The sequence below is a fragment of the Passer montanus genome, unplaced genomic scaffold, assembly GCF_014805655.1.
Source record: "Passer montanus isolate IOZ18808 unplaced genomic scaffold, ASM1480565v1 scaffold38, whole genome shotgun sequence".
Lineage (NCBI taxonomy): Eukaryota > Metazoa > Chordata > Aves > Passeriformes > Passeridae > Passer > Passer montanus.
The window spans coordinates 2,884,210-2,907,000 of NW_024368596.1; the positions used below are offsets into that span (position 1 = coordinate 2,884,210).

The 22,791-nt window shown below is 40.8% G+C and overlaps 1 protein-coding gene across 5 annotated transcripts in view; it reads left to right on the plus strand.

Annotated features, from left to right (window-relative positions):
* Positions 1-22,791, plus strand: part of AFF2 (AF4/FMR2 family member 2) — a 359,269-nt gene that overhangs the window by 199,219 nt on the left and 137,259 nt on the right. For all 5 annotated transcript variants that reach the window (XM_039717485.1, XM_039717481.1, XM_039717484.1 and 2 more), the window contains exon 4: positions 5,776-5,820. In XM_039717485.1, coding sequence (XP_039573419.1) covers positions 5,776-5,820 — 45 coding nt within the window. The remainder of the gene's footprint in view (positions 1-5,775; positions 5,821-22,791) is intronic.

A 22,791-nucleotide genomic window follows, 5' to 3' on the forward strand; every position in this document is an offset into this window, starting at 1 on the left:
TCTGTGTTTTCAGGTTCTCCAGTAAATGCATATTTTACACAGTTTCTGTAGTATTTGTATTGAAGGAGAACAGAGGAGCAGCTTTCTGTGTTTTGTTTTAGGCAAGTTTTTCTTTCTCTCCTAATTTTTTATATATGAGAAAAGTATCTATTTCCACAGACATTTTAATAAGCCCCAGGAGATATTTCTGGGGTTAAAATAATGGGAAATGTAGTCTTCTCATGGTATTTTGGTTCCAGGATGGTGGAGGCACTAAAAGAAAACAGTAGATATGCATTATTTAGGACTCACAAATGGCTCCCTTGAAAATGAATAAGCCTGTGAAAAACACATGTATGTATTTGAGTACCAAGGGAGCAATTTTGGGCTTGTTTGTTTTTGGTTTTTTTCTTTGAATACCACCATGTTTGACTTCACTCAGTTTCCTCCAAAATGCAAACATACAGCCCTAAATATATTGGTGATATCTCCACAAATATCAAATACACCAGAAAAACCCTACCATCAGATTCCAGTATTCATTCCTTGCTCTTTTGCTCCTTCCATTCTTACACATTTGCACTATGGTAAGTAAGGAAGAGCCAAGAGCCTCCCAGCTAGTGAGATTAGCTGGTGTCTATTCCAGGTGCCTTTGACATGAGTGACACTTTTTGAACATAGTATTGAGAAAGGAAGCAGGATCATGAGCTGTGAAACAGTCCAAGGAGGTTTGGGCAGTGGGCTCTGAGCAGTGGTTTGAAATTTACTTGAAGTAAATATGGAACAGTCTTCTCAGGAGGAGAAATGTGTAGTCAGATGGCAGCTGAGGGGAATGTTGGGAGCCATTGAAGTGGAGAAATGAAGCCTGAGTGTACAAGAAAATACTGATGGCAGTCAAAGGAAAGGTGGTGTTGGAAAGGCATGGGTGCGTATGACAAGTGCAGATGAAGTATTGCATGTTCTCAGATTTGTAATGTGCATATTGCAAGAATTGAACCATAGGTTCATACAGGTTGGGAGGATGTTCAAACATCATCTGTCCAGTGTGTTGTATCTGGAAATTCTGCTAGCCTTAGTACTGCCCCGTCCATCTCCCACTTGTGTTAATCAGAAAAAAAATCAGAAAAACCAAGCACTCTCTGTTAATGGGAAGCCTGGCAGGAGCTGAAGGCACTCAGAGGACAAGGCCTCTGCTGACTGTCCTCCTTTTGCTGTTTCTGGTTTTCTAAGTGTTTTCCTCATATCACTGTGTGGTGCACACTGGAAATGATCAATCAAGGCTCATGCACAGGATCTTTTCATGCTGGCAAGGGAAAAATCAATTTGTGTTTGAAGGAGTAAACAGTAGCACGAGCTTCATTTCCCCAGAGTCAAAATGGATTCCTTGATAAAGGAGATGACAAGGAAAGCTGAGCTCTTGATATATAAGCACATAGGTGCTCATGTGCAAGAAATGAGTGGACTCCTACATTCATTTTCCATGCTGCACTTACCTTTTCAATAAAACAAAGATAGGAAGAAGAGATGACTTGTTGAATGCCAATTGTGCGTCAATAAAACCAGGGGGATTGTTCATGAACAGTTTATACAGATGAAAATGTAGTCAGTCAATTCTGGTAAAGACATTTTTCATGGTGTGTTTCTGCTTTACGGCACTACATTTGAATTTTCAGAACTATTTTTGCAAGTCTGTTGGAAGATTGTGTTGCTAACATTTCTGAGAAATGTCTGCTGTTGGATGTAAATTACAGGGAAAAGAGTCTTTGTATGATATTTCTGTGCCACGAAAACAAAATCTGATCTCATGCAGGTTATAAATTGTCCAGGAGGTAAGAGTAGTCAAGGAACTGTAGAATGAATAAATGGAAGGTTAGACCAACGTGACTCATCAGATATTGTAACCATTCACCCAATGTCATTTGATCTGTATAACATTAAAGGCTACTATTCCCTCACTCCTAGATTTCTGCCCTCCTTCCCTCCCTTTAAAGTTCAGCACTGAGCCACCCAAGCCATACATTAAACCCTTTGGTTCCACATCATTTAAGCTCTCTCCTCTCTCCTGTGAGACCAAAAAGTGAAGAAAGCTGTAGAATACTGGCTTGTATTAGGTGGAATATTTGACCATCTGACCTTTCCTTTTTTTTTCTTTTTTTTTATTTTTTTTTCTTTTTCTCCTTTTTTTTTTTAGCTAGCAATATTTAAAAGTAAACATGAAGCATTTTGATGCAAAAGAGGTCTGCTAGATTAAAAGGAAATTGGAAGATGAGTTCAGTGTAGCATGTAGCTGTTGTGAAATCTTGCTTTGATTGAAGTTTTATTACCTCAGGACGTCTGTCTGCAGCTTATGTGCTGTTCTTCAGTCGGGGGTTTGTGAATGCACTGCTGGCTGAGAGAAGAGCTCATGATGTGAATTGCAACCACTCAGTCTTGCAGAAGCCAAATTCCTAAAATCTGTCCTTTCAGCTGAGTTAGACCATGCTGCTCATAAAGGAAAATAAGCACCAAGAGCATGCACAAGTGCAACCTGTGCCCTCCTCTTTAGACTCTGATTAGTGATGCAAGCTGAAGAGGAGAGAGAGGAAATGGAGAATCACATAATGGGTCCTAAAATGCTTGATTTTTATTAGATTAGGAAAGTAGTAGTATGGAATGAATGTCCAATCTTGACTAAACTACAAGAGGATTGTGGCAGTTTATTAATGACAATTCTAATAACAATTTGTTGTAGTGCTAGCACTTGGGAAAGTGATGAATATTGTATCTGCTCTGTTTCATTCTGCCCCAGTGAATCTGTGCTTGGATGCCATGGTGTGCCATGTGGGCCCGCTCACACTTATTAGCTGAACGCGAGTGTTTATGGACAATTAAACTTGCAATTTTTAATTCACACTTTGAAAGGTTGAGAGGTTGCTTTTCCTTTTTTTTTCTTTTCAAGACACTCTAAATTTCTAATTGATCTGTGCCTTTCAAGTCTCTTAAAATGTGCAACTGCAGCATGAATTTAGAAAAATGGTCTCATTTCTTTAGAAATCCATTAATAGTAATGTAAGAAAGACTCTTACATTGATCTTCTCTCTGATAGCCATGTTGTAATAATTATTCTTTTAATGTTTGCATCAATCTAAATGTTTTCCTCTTTGTGCTCTCTTCTACTTGTATCTCCCTATATGACAATCACAGCACTTTGACATCTTGCATTACTTTAATACCAATGATTCAAAACAAAGCAATGCCAAAGGGAACAAAAGTTCTGTCAAGCCATAAAATCTTCTTTGCCATTAACACAATTAAATTGATGCATGAGCATTTAAAGTTATTAGCAAGTGCTGCCAGCAGAAGCTGGTTACAATTGCATAATATATAGTGGGCTTTATTAAAGTAAAATGTTATGTTTACTGTTATTATCATCATTAGCTCTGAAGTAACATAAACTTAAACAGGGCTGTGAATTGGGAGAGGACTGTGAGACAACCAAGAACATGCTCTGTCCTGTATTAATAGTGAGGGACACAGTCATCACTTTTCTAAACAAAGAAATACACGGGGTACCTTGGCTAACCATTGCAGCTGGCATGTGTAATGGTAGGGAAGGGTGTTAAAGAAAGAAAGCTTCTGTACCTCTGCTGCTCTCACTCTTCCCAGTCTGACTCACTCAGCTGGATTTTGGGCTGCTCCTGTTTCTGCGGTGGGAAATTTTGTGGTTGATGTGTTCACTGTGAGCTTTTTGGAGGACTGTTTGTTTTGTTTTCTCATATTCCAACATATTAGTTTTTAAATAAAAAAAATGAGGCGTGTATTACAGACACGTGTTCTGTCCCACTGCACAGGGCAGTAATACCCCTGCTTGCTAACCTTTTGATTAACCATATTCCACACTGGATGGGGAGCTGGTATGAGGAATGGAAAACACAGAGGAGCAGAGAACTTAAAAGTATTGAGAGAGAAAAAAGTAATTTAAGTGAAAAGTAGGGAGATGAAGGAAGTCCCATCAAGTCCAAGTCCTGTCGCGTAAGGGTGGACTGCATGCCTGTTGCAGTTTATGCTGACCACACATGGGCAGTTCTCAGCCAGGCTTGTTAGGTAATTTGAGCTGAGTAGAAACTGGGGACAAGGTAAGGTTCTTTTTTTTTGGTTGTTTGACAGTTTTAAGGTGATATTGTGGAAAGTTATAATCTATAATAGATAAAAATCACTAATATCCCTGTGGCGTAGTCGTATTCACTTGGGTAATTCTTTACCAAGATACTGATGAACTGTTGGGAATTCAGAGAACAGTGATGAAATAAGCCAAAGGGGAGGAAAATCTGGTTTATCAGGAAAGAAGGTAAAAGTTGAACATAGAGCATATGAAAAAAAGTGCATATCTGTGTATGGTGTAAATGTGAAGGGAAGTATTAATTACTTCTAGTAATGGGAAGGACTCTACAGAAAAGCTGAGTTGACACTGAAAACAAAATTTTAACCATTATCAAGAAAGTACCAAGTAATTTACAACACTCCATACTTCATTAAAGGAAGGAATGGGAGACCCATTTCCCTACAGTTTTTGGGTCAGACTAGCCATAGTACTAGAAGATATGGGGAAAAATCTGCTACATTAGCAGAGCATGAGCTTGGTGATCTAAAAGTTCTCTGTGGTCTTTGGCTTCTGTAGCTGTGTGGATTTATCTGTGAGGCTTAGTGCTGCCTGAAGTGCAGGCAGAAGGCCATGGTCAGTGCTTTGGTCAAGCTCTGTAGCAGATTAGGATGACAGGGATTAAGTTTAGTCATGACTGTCTTTCACCAAACCAGTTACTAAGGGCAATAAGGTAGAAGAATCAGACATAAAAGTCTCACTGAATATTTATGGCACAAAGGACTTACCTGTGCTTTGGTACCTTCCTGAATATTGTCTCTTCCTCTCCTGCTTTACCCCATAAGAGCCCACCACAGCTCTCTGCAAGTGCCACAGAGTGGCTGTACTTACAGGTCACATCTGCCTGTTGTTTCTGTAATTGTTCACAGTATTTAAAGGTTTTGTGCTCTTTCATATCCTTAGAATGAGGGATTGTGGCAAATGCTGTAAGTACCATTTAACAAGTATTTTCAATTGGAATATATTAGCAATATCACTGTGTGTGTGCATGGGTGGGGCTGGGTGCAGAGACAAACTGAATGTTTCTGAGGGGAGAAGGAGCAGCTGTCAAGCCTCTGGAGGTGGATGCCTGTGTGCTGTGCAGGCTGCAGAGGACACTGAACCTGCAACAGGCTGATGGAGTGAGGGACAACAAAATCAGCAACCACCCTTATAGTCCAACCAGTATTTTACTACAGTATGTGTTTAAGTTTTAAGAGCTGTCTGGGCTGTTAGCCTATTAAGCTGTAGGATAAGATAGTTGATGATAACAGCTTTCTCCTGTTATCACCTCTGTCCTTCTCTGCAGCATGTGGCAAGTTAAACCAAACCTCGCCCTCTCTCTGAAGGCTGACGATAGGAGTAACAGTGGGATCTTCTTCAATTACAGAAGTTTCAGGCAATTCCACTGCCAGTTCTCAGCTGTGAGGAAATCAGAGTACTTTATTGCTTCAAAAGTGTCGTTAGTAACACAAAGCAGCGTGGAAGAAAAAAACAACTTTTGACAAAATGGGTCCTGCTGATGATTTATGTTGATCTGAACTGGAAAATTTGGTAGGCAGCAAGCATGGGTACAGCAATCTTCAAACAGAGGCAGTTGCTTGTTAGCTGTTCACCTGTGTGGTTGAACTTTGCATCCAGCACCTGACTAAACATTTCTATTTTTTGTTTAAACCTAGGTTGCCCTTCCCAATGACTCCAGCTGTGTGGAAGAAATACTGCGGGTAAGTAATACCCTTTGCTTTTTTATCTCCTGTATAATTGTAGTGCTGTTATTTTCATCTTCCAAGGAGAGGGTTTGCAAGGCTGTCTTTAACACTGTAGTTAAATAATAACATATCAGTGGGTCTGTATTAAGAGACACAGACAGGGGGTAGGCCCAGGGTACTCCTTAGTGAGATCAGTTCACCTAAGACTGCATCTGCCAGCTTGTTTCAGTCAGGATTAGCACATGTTCCTGTTCTTTTCAAACTCTCAGTTCCTGAGTCTATCCAGGACACATTTCTCTCCTACCCTGAGGTGCAGTTGCCTTAATTCTACTCACAAACTGACCTACAGTCTTCCTCCTTCCTCTAGACTACAATTGCTCATCATTCATGGTTTTGTTAAAGACTTACAGACATGTTTTCTCTGTGATCTTTGGTCAGTGGTTGAATACAGAAAATTGCAACTCCAAACTAAGAATGGCTTAATTACAACAAGATCATGTAATAAGAAAAAGGGAGCGTGCACAAGTTGTATGCCTTACTCTAAGTGTAAGATGGGCTCTTTCTCAGACACGCCAACTTTGGGGTTCCCTGTTGGCAGTGAGATTTGCCTGGGGGCAGTTTTTCAACCCACCAGTCCTTCTCTCAGATTTAGCTTTTTCTCCTCATGGGTTGAGTTTCCCATCTGTCATAGCTACCTGCCTGGGATTGCCAGCCAACCAGCTGATTTTTGGTTGTAGAAGGGATAAAATTTCAGTGGGGATTTGTGCCAGCCATGTCCTTGTTACTGGAGGTAGTGCTGCAGACTTACCCAGACCTGAAATCATGTGTAACAATCATGCCAGCTTGTTTGCAAAGACTTACTCTTGCTTATAAAATGAAAGAAGCTTCTTGCTATTCATTGCAATTCAGAGTTAAATAGCTTGGAAAACTTGCTCCTGGTTTCTGTACACACATTATCTTGGGCTGCTCTACATGTCCTTATGGGGTGGCAGTGTTGCTGCAGGAGTGTGTTGAGGCAGTGGGCAGGTGTACACATGCAGACCTGCTGTAAGGGAGAAGAACCTGCATGAGCACCCAGGAGCAATGAATGCAAGGAAATAAATAATATTTACTTTCAGCCTTCAAAGTGAGCAGAGGTTTATTACCTATGGAACACTAAGCGAGCAAAAGCAAAGGAAATGTTGAAAGGTTCTGCAAAATACTTGGTACATTTAAAATGTCTCTTCCTTTTATATATTTCAATTAGGTTCATTACTATGTTTGAAATTAATGACTTGTTGGCTGGGGAAAGCAGTTGTTTTCAGTAAAAAGCATCAAAAGAAAATGTGATGGGGTGAATTTCAGGGATCAGTCATCCAGGTGACACTTTTAGTGTGGGAACAACGTGTATAAATCACAGGAAGCAGAAATGTCTTTTTTCTAATCAAGATGGTGACCCTATTTCCTACACCATGAATTTAATTTGAGTCAACAAACAAGCACAATATTCTGGGCTTCCTTCTGAAACCTGTTGAGATTGGATCAGGATTTTCTGTTGCCTTTAGAGAATTGGGATGCCCTGCAGAGTCCTTGCTCCTGCCACCAGTGAGCCATCAAACTTGGGGGCACTCTTGGGGTGGGCAGAGCAGGGATTTAGCAGCATTCCACGTCTTTGGGGATCTCTCTCACAGGGACGTGTGATGGGCCTGTGAAGAAGGGATACAAACCATCAGATCTTTCTGGACTATGGCTGCAGGTGCCCAGAAGCATCCTTCATGCCCATCCTGCAGTAAACCTGTCAGACATAGCTGGTGGCATGGCCAGAAGGCACCTGGAGCACATGACACCTGTTGTGGGGTGCAGAGCCAGCCTTGGCACGTGGACCTCAGGCCTGGTTCCCCCAGGGTGCTGCCCTCCATGTGCAGGAGGGAGGTTTGGTGCTGCTTCCCAGGGGCTCTGTGCCCTCGGCGTGGCGTTGGGCTGTTCTGGGCACCCCAGGCTGCCTTCAGCCTTTTGTAACTTGCCTGCACTGGGCTGCACGACCCTGCCTGTGTGAGCACAGCAACCCAGAGCTGCTTTGGGACTGCTCAGCAAAGAGCCAGCAGACCCCAGCCCCAGCTGGATGCCCTCAGGGCAGCAGCTCAGGATTCCAACCACACTTAGTGCTGAAGCACACCTGGCACTAGAAGTACCTGGGTTTGTCAGTATTTTACTTTGTTCTTCTCAAATTTATGCTGCAGAACAAGCTAGCAGGAAATGTGTTTTGGCTGCACACAGGGTATCATATTCCACTTGACAGGCAGTGGAGAGAAAATAAGTAAGAGAATGTGATGCCCAGCAGTGGTCAAAATCCAGTCTTTGGGCTCCCCATGGAAACTGTGTCAGAAGATTCAGGCTGGCTGCTCCAGATGAAAGAATGACCCTTGGTTTCAGCAGAAATTTGCACTTTGAGAACCTGGATTAAGTTTCCAGCCCTGGCAGGTACTTCTTGGCCTTTCAGGGCTATTTACATAGGCTCTGATAAACTTTTGGGAGTGTGGGTCTCAGCTCCCTCATGGCAGCTTCTCTCAGTAAAAACACCATGTTATTCACATTTCTGTCCTGTCAGGGATGTTACAGAGGTAAACACAAAGGTTTCCAAGACAGTTGAGCCCCAAAAGTGGACAACTGAGCTGTAATTTTACATTTTGCCCAACCAAACCATTGGCAACCCCTGGCAGTTTCTGCTCTGGGCTGTGTCTGCTGCCAGGCTGTGCTCCCCAAAGAGATGGGGAAAGGTGCCCTGCCTGGCACTTGTCCTTGGAGCAATGTATACCTTGAAGTTTACATTTTTTTTCCTGGTTTTGACTTGTTTGGGTTTTTTAAATTGGGGAATTAATTCAGTTCCATCCCTCAGACTCAGTAACTCTCAAGGGCTTCTTTGCTAGACTTTACAAGGAAGAGGTACTCCTGCAAAGATCTGTGACCTCTGATTTTACATAGCTCTTTTTTCAAGATGAACTTGATTAATGGTTTCTGTAATTGTAGAGGTTTGTAATTCCTAATCTGTCTTCTTTTTTTTTTTTTCCCATCTTGGAGAAAAAAGGTTTAATTGAATTTATATTCTAAAATTTTCAGCCAAGTGAGGGGAAAGGTCTTGACTTCATTCAGACCCCTGAGTCTTCAGAGACAAAATTTCACAGTCCTTTAGATTTCCTGAAACACTTAGCTACTTATGTCATCTTGTGTAAATGCTTTAAGGACTGTTCCCAATACTATAGCCAAAGGTTAATGGCATACCAGTCTCCTGCTGATTTTATTTTTCTAACCAGAATGGCTGAGAAGGTTGTGAAAAATAATAATAAATAATAATAATAGTAATCATCATCATCATCTCTTATGCAACTAAGGCCAAACAGTAATGATAGCACAGATTGCATTTAATATTGTCTGCTACTGAAATTGAAAGATAAAGGCAAATACTTGGTGGTCTACACTTTTTTCTGTTCCAAAATGTGTTTGGATTATTTTTCCAGCCAATGCAGTGGTTTCGAAAGTGCAGATAATATGGAAGACAGGCAATTAAAAGTATGTGCGTGTAATTCACATTTTATTAATATGGATTTAAATTAAGTTGTCACTTGCTATGTGCATCCATTGAAAAATGAGTTCATTGAAATGTTGTGATCCAAAGTGCAGATGAGGCAGGAGAGCTGACATTTAAAACCAGTCTCCAAAGCTGTTACTTGTGCCACTTGTACCAGTGCTTGACATCAGTGTGCCTTGCTGTCACTGCCTGTGATGTGAGCCATGTGCTGGCCCAGGGAAGGGAGGTGTGCAGGTGAACAAGGGTGGACAAGCAGTGATCCTTTTCCTGTCTGTGGAGAACACAGAAAGGACCTTCCTTAGCCTTGGTTTACCCCTGGCTAAAGAGTTGATAAGTGCACAACAATGCATGGGAGAGAAAGGAATTTTTTTTTAACGACATGTTCTGGAGGACTTGGAGTGTAAATTGGAAATTTGGGCTGGGTGTTCAGGCAATCAATTGGACATAACCCAGCACTGCACCCGGGCAGGCTCTGCTCTCTGGAAATCTGTCCCTGCTTAGAGGAACAAAAGAATTCTTGTACATGCATATTCACAGTGGGAAGGCATCAAGTAACTAGATGGACTTCTGATGGTATGTGGACAGCTGTGATACTAATTAGAAGCTTTCCACTCTGGAAGCAAAACAGATCCCAAATATAGTTCAGATTGTAATAAGTGTAAAAATGACTGGAGTTAAATGAGCAAAGTCTGTAATTTGTATGGTCGTCTTCTGATGACTAGCTCCTGTCTAATGACATGGGAGAATATGTAAATTGATCAGCAGGTGAAAATGCCCTTGACTCTGCAAATTATGTGTAGGATTACCTTCCTCATGCCAATTGAAAGCACTAACGGATTTAATATGTCTCACCCACAGCTGAAGTGAGCTGTTCACATAGCAAAATTAGACTGTAACAGATATAGCCCATTATTTGCCCCTCAGTAATTGTTTTCTCTTCTAAAATACAAATAACATTGAAGAATGATGCTAAACCTAATTATAATAATTGTAATTTGAAAAATACAGGTAGGCTGTCCAGTGTGGTTACAAATGCACTTAGTAGCTGACGGGTAGTTTAAATATTTTCATGTGGAGTCTGGGGGCTTGCTGGGGAGGACATGATGTGAATTTAAAATGATTATCCAGACGTCACTGGACAAGTGAATAACGAGCTGACTGGCCTAGTAAATCATGTGAACCTGTCAAATGTGGGAACACGTTGGGGAGGAGATGATGTCAAGTAACAGTAACTTAGCAACCTGGCATTTAGCTGTCCAGAGAATGAGTAAGAGTAGCCACTTTTAAATAGCTGAGTAAATAAATGAATCCCTATACGTCTTAGGTGTGCTATAAAAATAGCCCAGCACCGTATGTTTTGTGTCAAGCTGCTTCTTTCTCCTGGATAAGGTGATTTATTATTTCTATTGAAATGAAAAAATGGATTGAAAAGTTAACCCAAGTGTAAATGTGGATCTGTGGCCTTTGTCCCTGCTCTGGTGTGCAGCCTTTGAAAGCATGCAAGGAACGGGTAATAGCCTGCTTTGAGAGTTGTTTTTTTTCCTTCAGATTCTGCTTATGTACACAAAGATTTGGATGGATAAAAACAATTAATTTCTTTGCAATTTCTAAGCCATTGCATTTTCAAGCTTTTTATCAGCATTTTCTCAATGGAGGCAGAACCAGTTTCTGCTCTTACATCAATATAAATCAAGGGGTAATTCCACTGACCTCTGATCTCATTTGAGTTCATTGAATTCTTCTTCCTCCCACACTGGTATAAATTGGCAGTAGCTCCACTTACATTGCTGCTGCTGTTATAAAATAAAAAAGAGTTACCTCTGCATTTCTTTAGGTATACATAAAAGCAGAGATCTGTTCTTTGCTCTGTTGCTTCTTCAGCTGTGGTCTCACTCCAGAAAATGGGAATGCTGAATATTTCCTTGAGAACAGCTCCTTCCTAGTTTGGTAGGTGATCAGCTCAAATCTGCTCTCCGTATCACCACAAACCTTATCACCACAATTTCTGCATTCAGCAGCAATTCCAGGAAGGTCGAAGGAAGCCTTTTCCCAGCATTTTGTGCACTGTCCAGTATGCACACAGGAAGGGTGACATCAATAGTTGGAGTCATTTGAGGACAGCCTGATGCAAGCTTGGAGTGCAAAAGGCTCTTTGGGAGCTGGAAAAGGCAGCCTTGGTTCTTCCAGCCCAGAGCACACCCTTGGCCCCTGTGTGCTGCACTGACTGTGGCAGAAAAGGATTATCCAAATTACAGTGACAACATTATGGTGGCACCTATGAGAAAAGCACTTCAGGAGCACTATCCTGAAGCTGCCTGCATTACCTTGAGGGTGCATCATGTCTGAATGTCAGAGCTGCCTCCAGGCTGGCAGAGTGGGAAGCTGCTGAGTCCATGCCAGTGTTTGGTGGGGCTGTTCTGGGTCCCCATCGCACGGCTGGCGTGGCACAGGTTACGTGTGAGGGGAGTGATGCACTTGTGGTGCAGATCTATAGCATAAATCTGCTTTGTGCTGCCAGCTGAAGGCAAGGCAGACTGCGTGCTGCTGGGGAGGTGACAGGGAGGAAAGGTTGACTGTCTGATCTGACAAATGCGCGTGGGTGTGCAGAGTTTCCTGTATTCGAAAGCTGGTGTTCTGCACCTGCCTGTTACAGGGATAAATGCCTCTTCAAGATGTAATGCAGCAAAAGATTAGACCTTTGTCAGGACAGACAAGCAAGGTCTGATTCCAGCTTGCAGGCACATTTATCAAATAAAGGTTTTATTTTCATAGCAGTATTAAATAAATTATTTAGCAAAGAACTTTGAAATGTAAAATCTGATCATTATGTGGGTCTATTGCAGCCTGTCTACACTGTAACAATAAAAAAAGATTACAAAAGGTATTCAGGAAAAGAGAGAGAGATTGCTGTGCTCCTGTTTCAAACTCACTATTCAATTCTGTTTTCTTATCTCCTTTACCATAATATTTTAACACATATTTTTGTACTGCCAAATTGAAATATTGCTGATTTCAGTAGTGTGATATAATTCTGCCATCACTGCCAGATTTACCATTGCTACTAAAATTACAGTAAAGGGAGCTGACTTCACAAGAGTTTGAACATGTATTGCTGCTCCTGAAGAGAAACAAAGTACTCCCATGATAAGTGATAAGTGAATGACTGCCAGTGAAGGAGTGAAGTTTGTTTTCCAAGCTCTTCAGCATTGCTTTTCACCAAAACAACCATTTTTAGTTTCTGTCCCTCATCGAAAGTTAGCTCAGAAACAATCCATGTATTGCAATGTTACATGCTCAGCATCCTCACTCTGATTAAGTACTCTGTTATGATAAAAATAATTACTTTTTATGGGACTATACCAAGTAATTGTTTCAAAGCCAGTTCAAACAAGAAAGTAATTGAAGCAAAGTTATTCTCTTAGAGGAAAAGATAGTAAGTTTTGCAACTCTTGAAGAAGATCAGATGCACTCTCTACAGAACTTAAAAACACTGGTTATTTTATATACTGCTTTTTCAAATACCACTAAGTTTTGCAGTTCCAGAAATAAGTGAAAGAGATGAAAAATGTGGGAAAACAATTTGGTGGAGTCTTGTAGTGGAGAATGTCATAAAACTAAGATTCCTACTCCAATTTGGAGACCCATGGGACCTGAATTCCCATCCATTTTCATCCTTGTAACTAAAGAGTAACTCCCTTATCTTGGAGTGAAAGTGTGAAAGAAAACAGACCCAAGGAATCTGGCATGTCAGATCAACTCTGACCTTTTGTATGCTCCCATGGACAGAAAAAAGGCCCCAACCGCTGAACTGGGTGGAAAATTTTAAACACCACTGTAGTGTTACGGTGTTTGGCTCACCAGGTATCCTCTCCTAAGGACCTCGTGGGCTCATGAGTTTATGTTATATAAAAACATGATTAAGAACTCCAGAGCCTGTTGTGTGTCTGTCCTGGAGTGCTGCTGCTGATTCCAGAATGACAGTCTGCAGTGTGGCCAAGCAGAAAAACCATCTGAAGCTCTCATACTCCACTTACACAGCTTACTGACAGAGCATTAAACAAAAGAATCCAGTCCTATTTTGAGATACAGGTAGTAGAATATTTCTTTGGTCTCAGATTAATCATTTTTGTTATTTCATCTTGTCCCGTCAAAGTGAAACATGGTAAATATGGGCACTGAGTGTTTGAACTGCTGGCAATGTTACCTTTCATTTAAATAGATTAAGAATGTGTAGTCTACATTACAAATTGCTTTCGGCGCAGAATGAAGACATTGAAAACATATTAAAATTGTGTTAGGCCTTCTGAAATGAATGCATGCTTTAGAAACAATTCTGGTTTGCAATGTCTGTAACATCTTCTGTGGCTCTTTCTCTCACAAATGGGAAGAGCTTCATTTTTGCAGCCCTGAGGGCAAGTGTTGCATGATTTAAATCCTGGTAGAAAGCTTCCCTGTAAGGCAGCACTGCTGCGGAGGCTCGTGGGGTCCATGAAGTATAACTCATTCTAATCATAATTAGTCAAGAGAAGCAGACTAGAAAAGGGCTAGGACACTTGCAGTGTCCAAGGGAAGACTGGACTGGGAGATGTAACTAAACAAACCTTCAGAAACAGTTTCAAGTGCTTACATTTTTGAAATTCCCCTCTGAAGTTTCTGGCTATGACAATAAAAAAATAATTGATGGTTAAAAGAAACATATGTAAGGAAAGCACTAGGGAAATTAAAGTGATGGATCAAAAAGACACCAGGTACTTGAGGCATGCTCAGTTTCCCCCTTTATGCTTTATCTACACCTGCATGTTGCAACTTTTGATGCTTTACTGCTTTGAGCACCTTGAGGAAAAGTAGAGCGTACAGGACAAAGTTGACACCTGGAGCAAACCTGAAGTTTCAACTTTGAATCCCAGTGTTGGCTTGGGAGATGGGTGGAAATGTGCTGTTACAGGAGTGCTTGTTGCCATTTTCAGAACACACTGAGGTCTGAGTTTAACTGAAGCCACTCCTGACTTCTTCTTAAGGCAAGAATACAAACACCAACTGATGTATGGACCAAAACTTATTTTATTTCTTCCTGAGAGACCCCTTGGACAAGCAGGTTGACTTATCCTTGGGAAGAGTCATGTGGTGACACATAGTCAGATTTGCCAGCCCCAATGAGGTTTGTGGAAGGAGCCTGATGTGGTCAGGCAGTCTTGTGATCATCGTCTGTCTTAAGTTCAAGTTGTTCCACATTCTCCAGTGAGAACAGCTCTAGGAGCTGCCTTTTGGGGAGGAGAATTCGTGTCTCTGCTGTGTGCCATTGGTCTGTCATGCTCCATAGTCAGCAGAGCTCTTTCTGAAGGCATCTTCCTTCTTACCTGTGGAGATTGTTCCAGCTGTCAGAGTCTTCAGAATACACCACTTCAAACCTGCCAGTGAAAGACTGGTATGGTTCATCTTCTCATGTCTTTGTACACCCTCTCAATAAACGCTTGAATACATAGATTTGGATGAAACATCCTACCTTTGATCTTCCTGAATAACCTTGAGATGCCCCTTTGCTCCACTATGTCTCCTTCTGTGAAATGGTGAGATAGAACCTCACCCACACTGCCATTGTTGAAAGTTAAATGAGTTGTTAGCAAAATGCATTGAAGTCCTCAGCTGGAATTATTGGTGTGATAATTGGGCAAAAGCAAGGCCCTATCAGATATTTAAAATTATGCTACATACTGTGGCTTATCTGAATTTCTAACATTTCTTTAAAGAAAGCGTGTCATTGAATTTAATGTTCTGAGAAACCTTATGAACTTCCAATCTATTTTAGCTGTACATTTCAAATTATGCTTATAAATGTGTTTTTATTGAATATGTAAGTTCCTTTCAGTTTCTTACTACACTACATGGGTTTTAATACACATTTGAGATGAATGCACACTGTGGATAGGTGGCACTTTTGAGTGTTTTCAAATTGTCACAGTAAAATTGTCACATTTGTTTAATTAGCCAGTAGATCCTTCCACATTGATTTGTCAGCGGTGTAACAATTTCTTTGGATAACTGGAAAATCTGACCAGAATGGTTTTTGTATTTTTTTCTTTCTTTTTCTTCTTAATGAATTTCTCACTTTTTAAAATTTTATTTAAAACCAGTCATACAGGCACCCAGCCTTGCAGAAGTCAGCTGAAGAAAATGTCAGGTTCTAGCATTAGAATGGAGATGATTTGATTTCTTCAGGGCCTTGAGGTGTTTGTTGACCATTGTTCAGAGGCAGGAGAGAAAAGCTGTCTCCAAACAAGAATCTGAAGGTCTGACCCAAGTGCCCAGATTTGTTTTTTCAATGTTCTGCATACCTTGTGTATTCTACCTGCTGAAAGTGTTCTTGCATGGCTTCCAGAGCTCCTGGGGCCAGGGCTCTGGTGTGGCTGTCATTAGAAACCTGTTATCAACACTCTACAGCTCTTGTTTAAATGCTTTCTCTGTTCCAAAATTTCTTTTCAGTGTGTAAGCAAATATTGTTGGGGAGGTGGAAATACCTGCTGGTACTTTGCAGGGTGAAACAGGAGCAATGTGAACCCACAAGGGCACAGCAGACTGGCATGGGTGGTTAGCAGGAAAAAAAGCCAGGCTGAGTTGTATTCATTGTGTTTGCTGTGGGTTGATTGAGGGGTTTAAAGTGTGGACCAAATTTCACCTCTGGAGCCAAACTAGAAAATGGCAGGTACTGATTTTTTGTGAGGGATGCTCTGAGATCTTCTGATGGTATTTATTGCACAAGCATTGAGTGTTAAAAGCCCCTTTGGGCTTTGTAGCCCGTTAATTTCTTTGCCATGAGTATATCCTAGTAAAGAAATTGTTGTGTACACCAAGGTACAGTAACCTTTAAAAATACTCTTCTGAGCCTTAGGATAAAAACACTTCATGTTTGGTTTGTAGGCGCATTCGCAGTAGTGACTTTTTTTTTTTTTTTAATCGAGCCAATTAATCCCTTCCCACTTATTCCAGTATTTTATCATTTCTAGCCTCTTGAGTCCCTAATCTTTTCAACAAGAGGTCTGAACTGCCAGTTATCTGAAAAAGTAATGCACCAATCAAATGAAAACTGGTGCTCAGAATTTTTTTGAAGAGCAGCCCCTTGTCATTCCTGAGTTCAAACAAAAACAAAGAACATAGTTTCAACAGTGAGGCATTCACTGGAGGCTTCTTTCCATGAAAATAGTTATCACTGCTTTTTTTCCTTGGCAATTGAGTCATTGTTTCTTCTAAAAGAGGTTGTCATGATCTCCTCATTACCATTTTTCTTAATATGATAAGTGTAAACTACAAGAAAGCGATCATGTTTGAAAGGATACAGGAACCCTAAGGAATGTTGCACTAACTGCTTGTGTTCTTTGAAAGGGCTTAGACTGGGAATTTGACTAAATGTATCATTCTGTCTACTTTGCAGCAGCATTGTCATTTTCTAGCATCTTTCATTTACAACACGTTACCCTTCAAAAAGAATGCCATGTTATTGCATCCAGCCTTTCTGTGTCTCCAGCAAAGTGAGATCAACATCTCCTTTTGGTAGTTGCTTGAACATAATAACACATTACACTTTGTACTTTAAAAAACAAACAAACAAACAAAAAAACCCCAAAACCCCCACCATCCTTTGACATGTTTACTCCAGTTCATCTTTGCGTGGTGACTGGTAGTTGTCAGTGTTTGACAGCAGCTGGAGCTGTGACTTGCTCGCACTGCTTGGAGCTAACCAGGCAGCCATGGGTCTGCTGGGTGGTCTTTTCTTGGGCTTGCTCCAAGTTTGTTCCAAATTGCTCACACAATCCCTGATAAACTACTACTAATGAACAGTTTGCTATTTCTTTTGGGCCATCTAGAAGCAAAAAAGACAATACATGTCATCGTCTAGTAATGTAGAGATACGATGTTTAAATGCTGGAGCACTGAATTTACAGCATTTCAGTGCTGTGGCTTTTGTGTCCTATTCATTGATTTTCCTGTGGGAAAAGAAGTAGTGTAGTGCTTTGAGACAGGAAGGTTACGGACTTTGCCCTTTTTCAGCCCTGTTTTTAGGAGTTAGTTTGTTTCAATGTAGTTTGCTGTCAGAAGTTTTTAAAAATGCAGACACAGGAGGCTCTATCAATCTGGTGCACAGTCAGAACACACTGATTTCAGACACTGGGGCTGCTCTGTGTGGGACCAGGCATCCTCAGCTGTCGTATGTCTTAGTGGCAGTCCCAAGTATTTAACATTTCCAGCCTCCAACTAGCTTTGTAAGAAAGAACATGCTGGGAAATGAGGAATCAAATGTATGCAACAGTGGGAATCTGTCTACCAGAAATACTCTGAAGCCTCCATACCTTAAAGGAGATCAAAAAAGACCTCAGCGTGTTTTGGCTTCAGTTTTCTTTACTGTTTAAGCTAGCTTATTTGGATAAGGCTGACATGCCAAAAAAGTATATGTTGTATCAAAACATCTTCTATAACATACATCCATTTTTTCTACACCTGTTAGCTTAGCAGGAGTGGATCAAAGGGGAGTGTTGGCATGATTTACAGGACACACAGATGCAAGAACAGACCTGCTTCAAGGCACAAGTGAGGAAAAGGAAATTCAGACTGAAATGTTTGTTCTTTTCTAAAGGCTAAAATTACTGTAATAAATGCCAGGTTGCAGGAGAGGGTTTCAGGTGGCTGGTTAGGTCTTTCTGTAAGAGAATAGAATTAAAGGGTTGAGCATGAGAGGCAGCAAGGACTCTACCTCTGTGTTGCAGATGAGGACCCATAGTGTATTGTTTGGCAAACATGCTAAGCTTTTTAACTTTACAAAAGAAACCAAGGTGACAAAATTAGAGAAAACAATCATCAAGCTTTGTATATCCAGGGCTTGCTGAATACTGAACAAGCTGTGCCTGTGTTATCCATATATTTTGGACAAATCCATTGGATTTTTCAGCCCATCATCTCTATTCCAAATTTTCAGACAATACTTAGAAGTTTTACCACTGCCCTAGGCATTGCATGAGACAAAAAATGAGACAGTTTGTGCCCTGCAGAGCATTCACAGTCTCTGAAGTAGGCACTGGGGAGATAACCATGCTTCTTCACAGGGGAAAGTGAATTCTCCATGCATGAAGGGAGAAGCAAGTTCTCAACTGAGACACATGGCAGGGAGAGCATCACACAGACGAGGAAAAGGAATGGTGAAAAAATACAGCTTTATAAGGGTAGGTTTCAGCTTTTCTAGGTGTCCACTGTGTCTTTGCTTCAGCCTCAGACTGCTGGTTTAACAGCTTTACAGTGGAGGTGATGAGACTGTGTACGAGCAACATCAAAAACAAATGCTACCCTGGCACACCCACGCAGGAAAACCCTGCTGCAATACTGCTTGTGTGGTAAGCAGAATAAGAGATCTGGCAGAGTCTTGGTTTGGAAGGCAAAGAAACAGCTTTTGTAAGGATTTCAGTGTGTATTGTACAGCAGTGTGTGGTGGCTTCGTTTCTTTGATGAGTAACAACTCAGAGTCCAATTTTAATGAAAGCAAATCATGGCTTAAACAAAAGAATTGCGCTTTAAATTTAAATAAGTTTCCTAACTTGGTTTCTTAATTTCCCCTATATGCTCTTTCAGGTAATTAATGCTCCTGTTTTAAGGCTAAAGCTGGTATTTTCTGGCACAAGTTAATGCTTTCCAATTCCTCATGAGTTTTGGACTCAGTTTCATCATATTGTCAGGATGTAAGTTATAAGCTGGTTACATGGGTCTAAAAATTATTGCACAATATCCAACTTACACAGTTTCTGTGCTAAGCTTACAGAACAAGAGGTTTGTGGTTCAGCAATCTAATTTTGCCTGATATTGAATTTGGAGATTTTATTTTTTCACTATGCTGCCATGAGTTGCTTCAGAAATTTAATGCATTTTATAATAAATTCCATTGATAAGGTCTTGTCCTGTAACTATATAACACCCTGTTGTACTGGTATGAAAAAAACCCATGAATTGATTACATCTGGCAATGTAAAGGAGATGATGTAATGTATTGTATAAATGCACACTGTGGAGTGCCTCAGGGTAGGAGTAGTCTTGTTTTGTAACTGTAAATTATAGCTCTGCTCTCCTCTTGGTGTGAACCCTAAGTTTCAGAGAAGAAAACAGGCAATTCAAGACATGCTTTCTTGCTTGTGAAGCTGAGGATGGATGGAACAAATTACCAGATTCCCTTAAACAAGTGCCAGCAGTGAATAGTTTCAAAACACAGTTGCTTATTTGCTTGGAGAATGGGTTTTTGCCAATGTTTTTTAAATTGCAGAGATGAAATTATATGTTGGTATTAGTAACTTTTGAAAGAATTAGCTTTTTATGACTTATTGTGCCTTTGTTTATACTATACTCTTGTAGTGCCAGGATGTTATGTTGTATTTAACAGTTCAATGCATACTTCCTACCTCATGGGGCCCTTGTGACAATAAGATGTGCCATCCCTGGAGATGGTTACCAACAAGTATTATTTTGAATAAATAAAATCAGTGGGATACAGCAGTGCATCTCAGTGGGGTTGAGAAGCTGCCAAGAGCAGGAGGTGTTGCTCTGGCCATACTGTCCACAGCAGGGCTCTGGTTCTGGGTTTTGGGCAGCAAAGCCATTGGTTTAGTTACCAGGAGTGACAGCTGGAGGATGCCTCACTTCCAGAAACTGGGTTTGTACACGTGACTGCAGGTACCTGAATATTTAAGGGCACATCATTGACTTCTGAGAATCTAAAACTGGTGTTAGCTGGTGTGAACCCAAACCCCAATATCCAGTTCTGGATGCTATATTAAGCAGAAAAGGTCTCAGCACAGCTGAGAATTTGTAAGTATGGAGGATCAGGATTTTGCCCTCATGATTGCCATGGTGTTCCTGAAGTGCTCTGTGAAAGACACACACCAAACACTGTCTGTGGCATCCCAGAGGAGCAGGACCTCGAGTCTGACCCATCCTGACAGTTGATGTTCCTGACCCATCAGCAGGTCTGTGCAGAGGAACAGTTATATAGGAACAGAAACGCCTCCTGTGGCCCAGCATCTCCCATGTGCCTGGCAAAACTTTGGTCATCCTCTCCTTGCACACCACCATTATGGCCTGTCCTTAACAAACCCCACATTCCTGCAGCTGACCAGATTCCTTCTGCCTGTCCTGGCTGGGAAGCAGAGTTACCACTCAGGTCAGTGTCGTTATTCCAGGTCAGGGCATGCCTGTCTTTGCACCATTTGGAAGCCCATGGCTCATCCCAAAGACAGCACTGGCTCCTGCTTGTGTTCTGGACAAGCTGGAAGCTCAGACAATGGTGGAAGACAAAGACATGGTGGTCAGAGAGGCTGTCATACATGCTGGGTGTATGACTTCATGAGTTCCAGCATCCCCATTTCCCACTGAACTCTTAATTCTTTCATCACATAAAACTTGTCAAGAAAGATGTCCTGTGTGCTTGTTATTAGGTCCTGCTTCATTTTTTACATTGTGTGATTTTTTTGCCAGTTATATTCTGTGAACTCCCCATGTCCTACATGCACTTCACTGGTCCTGGGAGCCTAAGCCTGGCAGGAGCAGGAACACAGATCTCTGGTTTGTGCAGCTCACCATAATGGTGCTTCTATAGTGGGTTCCTAGGAGATTGTGCTGCATGGTCCTAAAAATGCGAAGAACACATGAGAAGGTGCTGAAGGGCACAAAGCCTGCTTGGTATTGAGCTGAAGGATTGATTATCTTAAGCAATATAATACATTGAGGCCAATTTTTGACCATATAATCTTCCTGAGGTAGACCCTGAAGAAAATTATCCTGATCCACCTTGGAGGAAAGCATTCAGCCTGTTTGACAGAGGAGCTGGGGGTGAGCTCCTGTGTGCACAGCGTGCAGCATTTGGGGCCAGGCCCAGCAGGAGCTGCATCCTTGGACAGGGCACACACACTTTTACATAGGCTGGGGCTTCCTTGGGACTGTAGCAGACTCGTGAAATTGAATCCAGTGTGGGTTCATGTGGTGTGGCTTCATTACTCTCCCCCTGAAGCAGCCTCTTGAGCTGAGATACCTTCTGACTGTAATGGAGTCAGAATTTCTTCACACACACGAGATTGGTTAGAGCAGTAAGTGCATCAATCATGATTTACTTTTTTGTTTATTGTCTTGTAAATGCTCTAAGCAAAGAATATGAGTGTTATTAGTTATAAAAGCTGCAGTATAAGGAAAATATATTGAAAAGTTTGAGGTATACAGGAGTCATAGAATACTGAGAAACTCAACAGAAAAAGAAAATACCCATATTTCTTTGTGGATTTCCAAATGTTAACAAAGTAGGAAAGGAAAATATATGCTGTAAAATTTATAGTCAACCACAATTGGCTTCTAAAGCATTTTTTATATTCATTTTCACAGAATGTAATTTTTGTCTGTCCCCTTCTTGTTAAAATGGAAAGAAATATTAATTTACAATTGGATAATATGGAATGCATCCTATTCCCCAGCTGCCAAAGGGAACTTATTAGTCATCATTGATAAAACACAAAGGTGAACACTGTGGTTTAGGCTGTGGTCAGAAAAATGGTTACTTTTTGTAGAATCAACTCTAGTTTCTCAATAATAAACTCAGGCATGTATGCACTGTATTTCCAATTGTCTTTCAAGCAGTTTTTGGGACAGTAACAAGACAAATTGTAGTATGACAAAGACATTATTGTAGATGCCACCACATTGTTCCTCAAAATATATGTGCTGGGCACTAGCCACTCATAATAAATTTGCTAAAACAATTGCATGAGTAAAAGGTTTTCAGCTTTAACATTCATAGCAGGAAAAATAGCTTTCTTTGGAGGCCATCACCAAAGTCTTTTAATTTATTTTTTTTCCTCTTACCAGGAAAAAGATGTGGTATCCCTTTGATGATAAGATTTTATTTTAAATGCTGAAACATCATAATCAATGTATATTAGTGAATTTATCTATCACATCCATGTCAATACCAAAAAGTATCAAAATCCCTTCCTAAGGAAGCTTTTGACCCAGTATAAAGCAGGCCAGATCACTGGTCAGGGTATTTCCAATTGTTTGCTCAAATTATCCATTCCTTTATAATGAATATGAGTAAAAGCAACCCATAGGCTTATTGTCTTTGTGTTCCTTTAGGCTTTAGTGTCATTTGCTTGTAATTTCCATGTATAAATATATATCTATATATTCATTCTTTCCTTAGCCTTTCCCCCAAAGCTGAAACAGGCTGAGATGGTTTTTAATTCAGTATGCATCTCACACAGAAAGGGTGGCTGCCCCTCATGCATTACTGGCTTCCTACCAGAGACAGTTTGATCAGTTTTCTATAAATGCAGAAACCAAAAAGATGCTGTGAAACAAGACAGGCTTTTTACTAAGGTTGCATTGATAAATAGTTAATAAAACACTAA